This window comes from Paralichthys olivaceus, chromosome 13 (genome assembly GCF_024713975.1).
Source record: "Paralichthys olivaceus isolate ysfri-2021 chromosome 13, ASM2471397v2, whole genome shotgun sequence".
In the NCBI taxonomy this organism is placed as follows: domain Eukaryota; kingdom Metazoa; phylum Chordata; class Actinopteri; order Pleuronectiformes; family Paralichthyidae; genus Paralichthys; species Paralichthys olivaceus.
This window is the reverse complement of record NC_091105.1, coordinates 7,307,002-7,320,618: the sequence shown is the minus strand read 5'-3', so window position 1 is coordinate 7,320,618 and position 13,617 is coordinate 7,307,002. Positions and strand designations below refer to the sequence as shown.

Below are 13,617 nucleotides of genomic sequence, written 5' to 3'. Positions count from 1 at the left end.
ATTGCAATCAGCAGTGGCATTTTTAATGCGCGTGCGTGTGTCGCAAACCCAAAGTACGAGCGGAACCGGACGCGCGCACACCAGCACCAGCTCCTGGAGGGGCCACATGCACATCGTGCACGCGGCCGGCCTCTCTTTCTCTCTCTCACTTACTCACCCCCCACTCCCACTCCTCCTCTCTCTCACTCACACCCCCCTTTCTCCTCCCCTATCGCTCCTTCCCTCTCTCACTCACACTATCTGTCTCGCTTCCCCTCTCTCTCTCCCCCCCTCTCACCCTCATCATTTCCCTCTCCTCCCCTCTCTTACCCCCCCTCTCTCCCTCACCCCATCTCTCTCTCACCCCCAATGCTCACCTCTCATTTCCCTCTCTTCTCCTCTCTCACTCCCCCCTCCCCTCCACTCTCTCACCCACCCCATCTCTCTCTCTCTCTCTCTCTCTCTCTTGCGGGCGCGCTCCTTTTGGAGTCGTGCCTCCGTGCGCGCTCCCGCCTCTCAGAGACGGGCTTCGGGGAGCCCGGGATCTCAGACAAGCGACGGCGGGGGAGAGAGAAAGATGGAGGTGAGGGCAGGGGAGAGACTCGCGTGGCTGGTGCTGTGCAGCCTCCTGTGCGTGGACTCGGTCCTCGGGAAATACGTGAAGGGAATCGTCAACACGAAAGAGGTGAGCGCTGCGTGCGTGTGTGTACGCGTGTGCGTGTTTTCTTTGCCACTCAATGGCTTCACCGCTGACTGATGGGAGAGGGGGGGGGGACGGACCGGACTGCGTAACCGGTCCTAGTTGCCTCCGCGGCGGATGAAGAAGCTGCGACCACTGCACCTTCAAGTCCCCTCGGATATGCATGACACACACACACACACACACACACACACACACACACACACACACACCTCTCAGCTCTTGCCTCGCAGTCGCGCTCCATCTGTCTGCGTGTGTGTGTGTGTGTCATCTGTGGCGCATATTTCATCCTCATGGGTCTTTGGCATCTTCCTCTTCTTCCTCTTCTTCCTCTTCATCCCACGAGTCCCCGATTATTATCGATCCCGCGTCCGGGTATCGATCACTCATCTTAGACGTGCACGCTCCTGTTGATGAAATGATCAGTTTCTGTTCATTATCAGAGGAGTCGTTACAGGTGGATCAGTCCTGGAGAAGCTCAGTCCAGCCTCATTCCTTCCTTCCCTCCTTCCCCCCTTCCTGGGTTTGTTGTGTTTCAGACCGATCATCAGCATCGACCTGTTCTCTGAAGATCTGAGTTTAAAATGTGCGCTGCTCTTCTTGTAATTCAGGAGAAGCTGCAGCCGCCTGCTGTTCCACACCTCTGCTCTGTAGTCTCACGAGTTCCTGGAGTTTGACGGACCAGTTGCACAGGAGGGGTGGCTACCATTTTGTTCTGGCCACTGTGCAGACAAAGTACAAACACTCAGATAAAAATAGGCGTTGATCCAAGTGTTTATGGTCTTTTAGAAAATGTTTATAATTCTGTTGGGATTTCTGCAGAAGCTGAGCTGTGGAGGTGGAACTATTAACATGTCTGAAACAACAGAGGAAACACTTGACCCTTCAGTCTGAGGTCAGGTGCAGCTTCTAACCAGAGATAAAGAACATTATCGTTGGTCATAAATCATATCCACCAAATAACAACAAAAAAACTTCCCAGAGCCCAAGATGTGCAGATTTGTTGTTTTGTCGTGACAGTCAGATCTCAAATGTGAGAATTTGAAAGCAACAGATTTGCACCATCTTTGCTTGACAGATGCTGTCTGAAGTTGATTAATTTAAATTATTCAACGGAACTATTTTAGCTCTAACCTCAGACAGTTGACATGTCCAGTTGCTTCGGTGGACCTCACAGCAGGGGACTACTTTGTTGCACTGTGCAGCTCAGGTCACAGTGGGGCCGGTGGTGTTGTAGTTAAAAACACATGCACGTACAGAAATGTCCCTGCAATTAATCAGTATTTGTATTCTGCCTTGTGCATCCAGGTGTTTCGTGTATCACAGATTTTCACGTCCTGTTTGAATGTGATTTGGCAGCAAAACCACATTTTGTAATGGAGCCCCATGTAGCACCTTGTGTATCACCTCCTCTGGCTCCTCCAAGAAACAAAGACACTGAGGCAGTTTAAGGCAACAAGCTTTAATTCTCACTCTGGAGCTCGCGGACCTCTTCTGCTCACATTCCTCGAGCTATAGTAAATTTCAAATGTGTCTTGAACTGAGAGATTGAAGTCACCAGTTTGAATCCCTGGGATGACGATGGGGGATCAGAATAGATAAATTGAACAAGAGGCAATCATCCATCCATCGCGGCTGCGGAGATGCCCTTGAACGCAGCAGTGAATGTGCACCTGCTCCGGTGGAGCTGCTCAGTGGCCGAATGGTTTCACTGGGCATCCTCCAAGTGTGAGTGTGTATTATAATAATAATAAGAAAAGGGTCCCAACTGTCACCAACAACTGTCAATCTGTCTTGTTACGTGAGGTTTTAAAATTAAAAGTGCAAAACAAATACGTTTCATATCGAACGGTGCGGCTGCAGCGGTTCTGTTCATCATCGCTTAGTCTGCTGATTATTTTCTTGATACAATCCATGAGTTATTTCTCTAAAATGTCAGGAAATGATAGAACCTGAATGATTTATCAGATTTCCAATAAAGATCCTCTGCTACTGAGACCTATCGGTATCTGCATTTATGTTTCACATAGAAAGGAGTTAGAATAAACAATGCTGAAAAGATATGTGTTAGAATTGGATTTTTTAGAAAGTAAACATTACTTTCTAAAAAATCTAATTCTATCTTGTTGGTTATTTTCAAAAACATGTTTACTCTGCCCCCAAAACAGAAAAATGTCCATTACATTGTCTAGAAGATGAATTTGAGTTGCTTTTTAAATAAAGGAGAAAGTCATTAATACAAATTTATACCTGCACTCTCTAAAAATACTCCTCTTTCTTTAGCTCTGTTGATTATCTCTCCTTCCTCTTATGCTGTCATTTGGCAGTTTATGCAAAACATCGGGGCACTTTGAATGACATCAAGCATCACCAGGCTTGACAGATTTATAGTGTGTGTGTGTGTGTGTGTGTATTTTGTACAGTTTAACACATCAGCATTCCTTCCTTCAATGTCACCCATAAACTCTCCTCTTCTCCAATTCACACACACAAACCAGTGGTGAACCCTGTGACCACTCACCTGCAGCGTCAAACAAAAAACTTTATAGCTTTTGCTGTTTTCTATATGAAGCTTAAACAAAGGGGCCACGACAGCTAAGCCCACTAAAAACCCACTGGACGCAGTTGACCAGTTCAAAGCTTTTACAAAGCAGCAGAGCAAAAAGGCTCAATGTTTAAAAGCTTTAACTTATGTCTATTGACATGCTACACTTACTGATTAGCTCGGATCCACAATGAAACCTTTCAGTTTATTTTTCCGAAACCACGAGTGCAACCAGAATGGCACCCAGTAGAGCTCATACCTCTGCCAAGACCCAACAGTCCCCTTAAATTCAATCAAGCTTTATAGCCAAGCCAACAAAACAGATCATGAAATCATAATGTCCACTGAGGAAGAATGATGGGTAGATAAAAAGACAAAGCAAACAAAAGCCTACCCTCCAATAAAACCACATTTAAATCCACTAGATCCAGATTTTCATTTTGATCTGCAACAAATTACACACACTCATAGGTAACAGTCCCCTAAGTATGCCTGATTTTATTTCCCCTATCTTGAAATTTAGTGGGGGAAAAAAGTGATTTAAAAAAAAACAACATTAACCAGCCTCTTCGTTCGGTCTCACGAAATTGAATGGGTTCTTTCTTGGCTGATATCCCATCCTTCCAAGTTTTGTAGTTTTTGTGTAATCCTGGCCTGCTGACAAACAAACGAAATTACTAACAAACAAACAGATGGACAGGGATGAAATGTTGGCACCTTGTGGAGATAAAATATATTTTTTCAGATATACCGGAATCGTAAAACCAGCCAGACGGTGAAGACTCCTTACCTTTGCTCATCCGTCAATTCTGCAATTATTCATATTCCTTTAGTCTCTTGGCGAATCAAAATGTTTTTAATAAAAACTGATATTAATTGCAGGCTGTCGACCGCCTCTTGACTTCTTTTAACATTAAAACTTTAATCATCATTAATCTGGAAGGAATCACAGCTAACCCAAAGATTAGATGCCACCTTCTGCAAATCTGCATTTGATTTTGTAATATAATTTCACAGAACTGAAATCTCATTTAAGCAGAATATCACAGCAATTTGCATTCTGTTATTAAACCCGTTAGTCATGTCTCTGACCAGTTTTTGCAACCCCCCCCCCCCCCCCCCCCCTCCCCCTTGCCCCTCCCTCCGTCCTATCGCTTAGCCGTCTGTGCTGTCTGACTGACTGAAGTCTTAGATCTGCTCTGTAGCTCAAACCCCTGCACAGAAAAAAGGTAAACCCCATGAGATGGCTTTAGCCTTGAGCCCTCAGGAAGGCTGAGGGTAATGATTTTTTTGGTTCCACCTGCTATAAATCAAAATGCGATTGGTTAATTCACTTGACACTTCATGCATAATTTCCTCGTGATTAAGCCCTAGTTAGAGTCCAGTGATAAGACGACTCTCTTAGCAACCTTTTTATGCAACTTAACAGAAAATTAGACTAAACCTAGAATTAGAAAAGAGTAATAACAAAATGAGAAGTAAATAATTGTGGAAGCGATTTAGTAACTTTTAAAATGCTAATATTTTTGGCATAGAAGCCCCTAAGTGTTCCCCATCCCTGCTGACACAAAGACACTCAGTCCCATGATGCTGTAGCTGTCTCAACGGTCAGAGGTGAAGGCTGAGTTTGTGCAAAGCTGTAAATGCACAAATCAAGTCTACCACAGTGAAAGAGAGACAGAATCCAACAAAGACAATGGTCCGCCCAACTGGTCAGCGGCTTCAGTTGGGCAGGGTGATGTGTACATAAGCCTAAGTGGCTCATGGTGTGTGGAGGCGCTGTTAAAAGCGTCCCTGTGAGGGGCAGTAGTGTCAGAGCCTTGAGGTCAGGAGAAGGTCATCGTTTTGAATCCATCTGGGAGAACATCAAATAGTTGGTCACATTTAGCCACAGTGTAAATGACACCAGTGTGCAGAGGATGTATTAACCAGGTTTTCTTTGTGATGACGTCGGACAGAATCAACAGTTGTCTTTATAGCTAAATCAATGAACACAGCAGTTGCGGGCTTAAACTGATTTGCTTCAGTTTGTGAATGAACTTTTAGGGACAGGATACAGAAATCCCCCAATTTTATTTAAGGTAACAGGACGTTATCTTGAATAAAACCAACTTTACTCGTGGCTTTGCCTGATTGCCTTATGTTTCCACAGCAACTTGTGTATGATGGACAAACTAGCTGTTTGCCAGTTAGCATCAGTTTTTTTCTTCCACTGTTTATATTGGTCACTTCTATTGGATCATGATTTGCAGTTTGCTGCACGTTCATTTGCCAAAGTTCTCCCTGTAAAGCACAAACGGGAACCAAGCGACCAATGAAGATAATGGGACGATAAATGGTGGCCAACGTCAACTCCCATGATGCTGCGCTGTTAGATGACTTCATCTAATTAGGTCTTTTGTTATTGTTTTGAGGTAGTGGCCAAAGTTAGACTTTTAAGTCTTTTTGTCATTTACTGTCAAAATATGATTTTGAATATGAAAGATTGAGTCATCCAGCTCTAGTTTTCCACTTTCTCTCATAAAAAACGACTGTAGACAGGTTAAAATGTCATTGGTCTTTGAGTTAATGAAACTTTGTGGATTAGACCTGAAAGGTCTTTAAACTTCTTTTAAACTTTTTTTGTCTTTTGAAAATTAATGAAAATGAACAGATGCCCTTGAAAGTCCTACTTTCTAATTTAAAAATCCAGCACCCATATTCATCATCATGCTCGAGCTCTCAGGGCCTTATATCAACACACCAGATGAAAACACACTGATGACTGTCGGGGTTGATATAACGCCAGTTTTGAAATGAAGGATTTCACCAGGATTGCTGGACTTGAAAGGATCATGAAGTAAAGAGCATGTGACGTGTTATGTTAATTAATGCCACAGAAATACACCGGATCTGAAATGTTGGATTTCACCAAACAAGACTTTCAAAGTCATGTAAACCTCAAGTTGACATTGCAGTAAATGTCGGGAGCCTTCTATTCGTGGAATTTCCAACTCAATCAGTTTTCCTACATCTCTTTTTAATGAGGACTTTTTGATTAGATGCAGCCACCATGTGCGTGTGCAGGTACTTAAACACGAGTGTTTTCATGTGTCCATATGTCTCCTGTAATGTGTGTGTGCGTGTGCGTGTGTGTGTGCGTGTGCATTCCCTACAAAGTCTGTGTGTGCTCATGTGGATCACCCAGAGGGACACACAGTGGGACCGAGCTTGAGTGTGTTTGTGTGCGTGCTGGTGCGTGAGTGTGTTTATGCTTTGCAGCGTTGTGTAACCCTGACTAATGAATCATTGAGAAGCCCAGCGGTCCAGGGGTGACTTGACTAGCTGATTGGTAATTAATTGTTAATGAGGCTTAGCAAGCAAACAGGGATCTGGAGAAAAAAGACAGAAAGCTTCAGAGAAGAAAGGACAGAAACTGAGAGGGAGGGGAAAAAGAAAGAGATGCTAAATTGATCAAATACTGCATGAAGGCATAACACTTGATTAATGGTGTGTATTGTGTACACACTCACATGCAAGTGTGCACACACCCTTTGGGAGGTAGTGGAGTGACTCTGCATCACAATGCAGTGGCCACAGGGAAATAAGAAGACTAAAAGGGAATTAAAATAGACATCTCATCCACTGTTGCTGTTCTCCAGGGCTTAGTCTTTTTCTGCTCTATACTGAGGCGCACAAACGCACACACACACTGGCCTAAAGCCTGGATTATACTTCCGCGTAGGATCGATGCAGCGTGGCCTACGCCGTTTTGAGCATGCATACTTGTGCACAGCCTAATGTGGCGGAGGAGTTTCTATGTCACTGTACTTCAAACATTTAAAACTGAGGATCATGTCGGCGTTGATTCTAATGAATGTTGAACAGCAGTTACTTTTATGGAAATTGTAGCAATGCAGAAATATGAAGACATCAGAGGAGGAGAACTGTCTGAGGACGAAGGTCAATGAGCTTTTTGTTCTTGTTCGACCGCCAAGAGACAATGAAGAGACATGATGTCAAGTAGCACAATCGGTTGTTGTGTTATTAGTTTCAACAACATGTAGTTAGATTTCCAAGGAGGTGCATATGGCATGAGTTTACAGTGTGGGTACATGGCTATGCCAAACCTAACAGGGGATGTCTTTAACAACCATCTCTTTACTGCCCCTTTACTTTACTTTTCATTCTGCCTGTGTGTTGGTTACTGTGCCGGGCTCAATGGACACCCACAACCAAGTTTCAACCCTCACTCCAGAAAAGGGCAGTTGTTCACTCGCTGCCAAACCTGCATTCATTCAGAAATACAGTAAAGTTTTCCACACAGGCTTAACTTGAAATCTCACTTCATAACTGAAAGGTCGTTGATGTTTTCCCAATGTCTGCCCAGTCAGAGGAGTAGAGGATGAGCCACAACAGGTCAAGGAACATGAGCGCGAGCAGTAGCATAAGTAGCTGAGGTTGAGGAAATTCTTTGGGAGAGAAAGGCGACTAGTTCTCCTTCCTCTCAGGCTGGACGCGACAGTGACCTCTTGTTGCCTCTTGTGGTCTTAATGGGACAGGCTGGAGATAGCTTGTTAGCATACTTAAGTAAATGTCTGTGCAACAATATGGATATGTGTTTGACATAGCATCGTGATTTTACTTTCAACCTAATTATACTTCTGACTTCAAGTATCTGTTTTCGCAAAAACGTGGGTTTAATTCTGTGGGGCTGCAAGTATGGATTATTTTCATCATCAATCTTTCGAGGTGAAGATACCAGTTTTCAGTTCTAGTGTAAATCTACTCAGAAATTGTTCCAGCACAAACTTATAGTTTACAATCAATCGTGCCTCCAACTTTGTCAACAGTTCTGAGAAGAATCAAATTTCAAGATGAAATTTTTTTTTTCTTGAGGATTTTCTTGATAAAGCCTTGACCTCAATCCCATCAAACACCTTTTGGGGCAAACTGAACCACCAACTGTGAGCCAAGGTTTATCATCCAACATCAGTTACTGACCTCACTAATGCTCCTGCTACTGACCGGGAGAAAATCCTCAGAACCAGACTCTGAAGTCTTGTGGAAAGCCTTCCTAGACGAGTGGAGGCTGTTCTAGCAGCACACAGTATTAATGAATTCAGACCAGGAATTACTACGCAAATAGATTTTCTGTATATTCTATTTAAGCATGTGGTGCATTTCCTTTTTATGCCTATGACAGTTTTTGGATTGTCCATCCCATTATTGAAGAGAAGATATCTCAAGCATGCCTCTAGGGAATTCCTTCAAATTTAGTACCGATGTTCAGTCTGGTGACCACTACATCTCAGCAGCAATTTGGTGCAAACACTCACAGATGAACTGATAAGAATTTGTTGGCTTAAGGTCACAGTGACCTCATACGAGTCTGGAATTTTTTTTAATGTGGACTGAAACTGCACTGGATGGTGGAGGCACACAGCCACACCACAGTAATCATAATTCATTCTGGCTCTAACACGTTGGTCCAGTTTCATGTGTAGTCACAGCACAGTTTGACCATTTAACGTCTGTGGGCTCATTGGTTGAACCTCTGATTAGATGTCATTGGTTCTTTGATGTGTTTGTGTGTGAGGAATTTGCTCATCTAGCAAGGGAGCATTATCTGCGTTGGACACCAGTATTCAGTCAGAGCTGCACACTACTGCTGGATTATCGAGAGGATCATTTGTGGGCGAGCGTTTGTGACAAGATAATATAAGTGACTAAAGACACAGTTAGTGTTTGTGTGTTTAAATGTTTATTAGTAGCAGTGAGCTACGGCCTGCTGTGGTTTCTCTGACCATTGGTGCAGGACATTTGATTTGATATGTGTGCGTTTGTTTGTGCGTTTCAAACCAGCCACTGCATGCTGTAATAGTGTGACACATATGCTCTATGGTAAGTCTATGTGTGTGTATGTGTGTTTGTTCAACAAGGGGGCCTTTCACAGTCCTAGCCTGTGGTGAGTTAAATGACCCTCCCCAATCCCAACCAGACCACCCTCTCTCTCTCCTCTCCTCAGGGTTTCATCTCTGGGTCAGTGCTTCCCTCTGTTGCCCCAGTTGTCATGGTTACAGCCTTAAGCGTCACCCGGGACGACGCACAGCGGTGGGAGTGAGTCTCAGGCTTCAGTGACTTTTGGATTTGGCCATGAATTATAACCCAGAATCTCTAGGGGCTGTAGCCGGCTGGCAGCCGCTGAAATATGGCTGCGGTTTTGTTTGCTGTGATATATGAAGGCGGCGGCGGCGCTGGCCACACTGTGCTGCTCCGGTTGCACTTTATTTCTCAGCACAGAAATTACTGTGCTTGTTTACGGAGAAAGAATGCAGGGCAGAGGTAATTACAGTATAATGGGGCATGAGGAGTTTTGCTGGTTGGATGGAGATCAGGAGTTCATAACAACCAACCTTAAGGTTGGTTTTAATAAGAACTGCACTCCAGTTCTTCAAGAGGCAGAAATGTGCAACAGATTTGTGTGTGTGTGGTGGCTGGATAAGTCAAAACGGCCTGAATTCATCTGTGCTTCGGTTTCAGATCTCCTTGAAGAGAAGAATTGAATTTTATTACCAGAGGTAGCGCTTGTAAAATACATCCTGTTTAAGATCCTGTTTTCAAAAGGTTTTATACTGGCACCTGAATTGAAAACTATTCCTTAAAAAGAAAAGTTGACATTGAATAAGATTTTGGTTTATTTGAATGAAACTGGCTCTCAAAAACCTGTTGTTGCACTAAAGACATATTTTATGATGTTGTTTGGTATATTCTATAAAATGAAAAACTCATATCTTGAATTTTTCCATTATATAAAAGCACATTATTGGTACTGGTACCAAAACATATATTAGTATCTGCATATGATTTTTTAAATAATAACCATCCTGTTAATGAGTCATGAATGATGTGATATTTCCACCATGTCCATCTCTAAAATGGAATTGCTGTCAAAGTAAAATACTAGAACAGCATTCAGGAGAGCACATATCTCTGCCAAGGTCCAACAGTCCCTTTAAATTCAATTAAGCTGCACTAAATTGCACACACTCAAAGAAATCAGTCCTCTGAATGTCCCTGATTTTTTTTTTCACGAGTTATTACCTGGAAAATTGGTGAGAATGTCACAAACTCCCTATCTCACAATTAAAGAATGTGGGGAAAAGAATTACTCGATCTGATCCGGATCCACACAAATATATGGTGGGTTCTTTCTTGACACATATAGCATCCTTCCACCAAGCTTCATGGAAATCTCGTTTCTCTTTAATCTATCTATTCATTTAAGTAATTTCATTTCGGTAATGGTTACTTCTTCACCCGACTATCGGGCTGTTGAATGGGCATCATCGACACACGTGTGCGTACATGGGCGAGTAGCCACTTACTGAACCCACTAGTGCGTTCAGCTGATCTCTCATTCATGGTGTGAAACTCTTCTGCTCTTGCTGCCTCTGGGGGTCTCATATAAGTGATGTGGTGTTAGTGCTGTGTGCACTAATATGACTGAGTATGATCCATGTAGAACACACACACACACACACACACACACACACACACACACACACTACCAGCCTGATGCTGCTGCAGTGACTTATATAAGCTCAGTGAAGTACACCATCAGCACTATTATCTAGTCTCATGCTGCCAAGCTTATGGCTGAATAATGTTACTTAAGAATAAATCGTTTCTTACTTCTTCTCTCATCTATCTCCTCTTTTCTTAAGGGTTCTCTACCTCCTCTTCAACTCTTCTGAAACTCCTCTCATCTTCTTCACCCCCCCCCCCCGATTGGCCTGATTATCTCCTTTCTCCACTTGTATTATCTCTCTTGTCTTGCCATGCGATAGGATCATGGCTCTGGAGATGTCGGTGTCTGTCTGTTGTTGTTGTGTCAGTCATTAAATCTCAGTAGAGATATAGCCATGGTCCCGAGAGAATAATTATAATATAAACGAATTAAATTTGAATTTATGCTGGGTGATATCTCAATGTCTAACTGATGGATTGGCACTAAGGTTTTCGCTGACATTCACGGTTCTCAGACAATGGATGCCATTGACTTTGGTGATCCCCGACTTTTCCTACAGGCACTGACATTTGTGGTTTTGAGAGAAACGCCTCAACAGTTATTGGATTAATTGCTGTGAAATATGATCCAGACAGTCAGTATTTTTCTGTCAGGGTGAAACATCTGTCATCGCGTGACTTCTCATCAGACTGACTGACAGCTGCGTGTGTCTGAAACTTATGAAGCCCCTGACACCCTGAAAGGTGATATTTTCATCCCTGCGTGCTGGTGATAGTCAGTGACAGGGGTCGTTATGTTTTCGGGTTGTCCATCCATCTGTCTTATCCATTCATGTGAACATAATATCTCGAGGGAACTTCTTCATATTTGATACAAATGCTCAGTTGGACTCGAGGATGAACTGATCAGTGATATGAGTCTGGAAGAAAATGTGTGTACATGTATATTGCACTGGTGATAACATGCTTTACGCTTGGCATTGCTCTGTGCTTCGGCTGGTATAGACTTAGAGTTAGAGCCTTTGATATAGTTTTTATTTTGCTTTATGCATTTGAATTGTTTGTTTCACTTTCTTCTCTTTCTTGACGACAGGACTGGGTTTTCCTCACTCGCTTCTGCTTTCTCACCGACTTTGGACGTCTAGATTTCCGGTTCCGCTATCCAAAGGTAGGACCATTATTTTGTATGTTTGTGCGTGTCTTTATTATGCTTTGCAAGTTGCTGCAGCATGCCCACACTTTCCTCTTTCAAGTCTTTCATATTTCTTTTCATCACCTCACTTGACTGTCTTCCTTTCAACTAAGTTGTCTCTCTTCTTTCCTGCCTCTTACCTCATCTAAACCAACGCCATCGCTTGTTCTCTCTTCCTCTGGCTGTTCCTGCTGCACCCACTTCGTCCTCTTTTCTTATTTCCTCCTCCTCATCCTTTTTCCTCTTTTCCACTTTATCTTTCTATATTTTCAGTTTTTTTTCCTTTTTGTTTACCCATGCCTTGTTATAGCCTGCAGACTTTGGAAACAGTATTTGCCGTCTAAATCTCAAATCTCAAACCGTCTCGCTGCCTCCTCACTGATCTATGCACATCCCACCCAAGCTTTTCTCCTAATCTTTTCCTCTCTCTCTCTGTGCAGTCTCGCTGCTGTCAGAATATATTGCTTTACTTTGATGACAGTTCTCAGTGGCCAGCTGTGTACAAGAGGCCTGAAAAGGTGAGATACTGACACGCTCTGCATCACGTCTTTTGACAAGCTATTATTAAAGAGAAATACGGACCCATTTTCTAATTTGCATGTCACCGTGGTAATCAAAAACCCCTGTGAATCCAATTTTGTTAATTTTCAAATTTTGAAAGGATCGCTCGCGGCTCATGCTGCTCAGAATAAAATAAACTGATTTTCTTAACACCCGGAAAAAATATCAGAAATGGTGTTTTCACTCACATGATGTATTATTGATTATCCATGTAGTGATCGGTGGTGCGATCCATATCAGGTCTCAGATCTTTGAATTTTAAAGAGAGATATTCATGTAATATTGGCCCATTCCTGAGCTATGAGCTGAGTAGTATGCTTCAATAAACTTAATTTGTCTTGTCTTCGCTTGTACACTCTCCAAGCTCTTTATTAGAAACACTTGTATATCTTCTTATTTATTCTGTCAGCCATTCAGCCAGGCAATAGTGCAAAGCATCCAATCATGCAGATCCAGGTCAGGAGCTTCACATCAAACATCAGAATGGGGATGAAATGTAACTGTGGCTCGATTGTTTGTTTCTTAATGTGCTGGTTTAACTGGTTCATCTACTGGGATTTTCACCTAAATGGTTTCTAGATTTTACTCAGAATAATGTGCTGGTGAGCAGCAGCTCTGGAGAAGAAAACTCCCTGTTGATGAGAGAGGTCAGAGCAAAATTGCCTGACTTGTTGGAGCTGCACAACGCATCAATCTTTAAAGCAGATGTCAGCCAAGATCTAAAATCTGAGGCTGCAGTTGTCACAGATTCCCCAAAACTGGAGCATCGAAAATCTTGATTGCTATTGAGTCACACAGGCAATAGGGTAAGAATTTCACATCAACACCATTAATCCATGTTCAGACAGGTGGTGGTGATGGATCTGTGTGTGAGAAATATTTTCATGGCAGCAATCAATCAATCAATCATGTTTTAGTACCACGTGCATCTACAATGTGCATCTGCTTCTTTCTGAAGCTGTAAAAGTGACCTGTGGCAATTAAGCTGCGGCTGCAGGACTCGGGCCACAGAACCCCGAAGCTGCTCCACCACTGCTGCACTAAGAGCTGTTCACCTGTTTGTTCAGGTGTTCAAGTTCAATGAAGCTCGACTCTGTATGCAGAACCCAGAACTGGAGTATTGGTTGTTCG

The 13,617-nt window shown here is 43.0% G+C and overlaps 1 protein-coding gene across 2 annotated transcripts in view; it reads left to right on the top strand.

Annotated features, from left to right (window-relative positions):
* Window positions 1-367: 367 nt before the first annotated feature.
* tmem145 (transmembrane protein 145) overlaps window positions 368-13,617 on the top strand; it is a 33,584-nt gene continuing 20,334 nt past the window's right edge. For both annotated transcript variants that reach the window (XM_020093520.2, XM_020093519.2), the window contains exons 1-3: window positions 368-664; window positions 11,827-11,901; window positions 12,366-12,443. In XM_020093520.2, coding sequence (XP_019949079.1) covers window positions 557-664; window positions 11,827-11,901; window positions 12,366-12,443 — 261 coding nt within the window. In that variant the 5' untranslated portion in view covers window positions 368-556. The remainder of the gene's footprint in view (window positions 665-11,826; window positions 11,902-12,365; window positions 12,444-13,617) is intronic.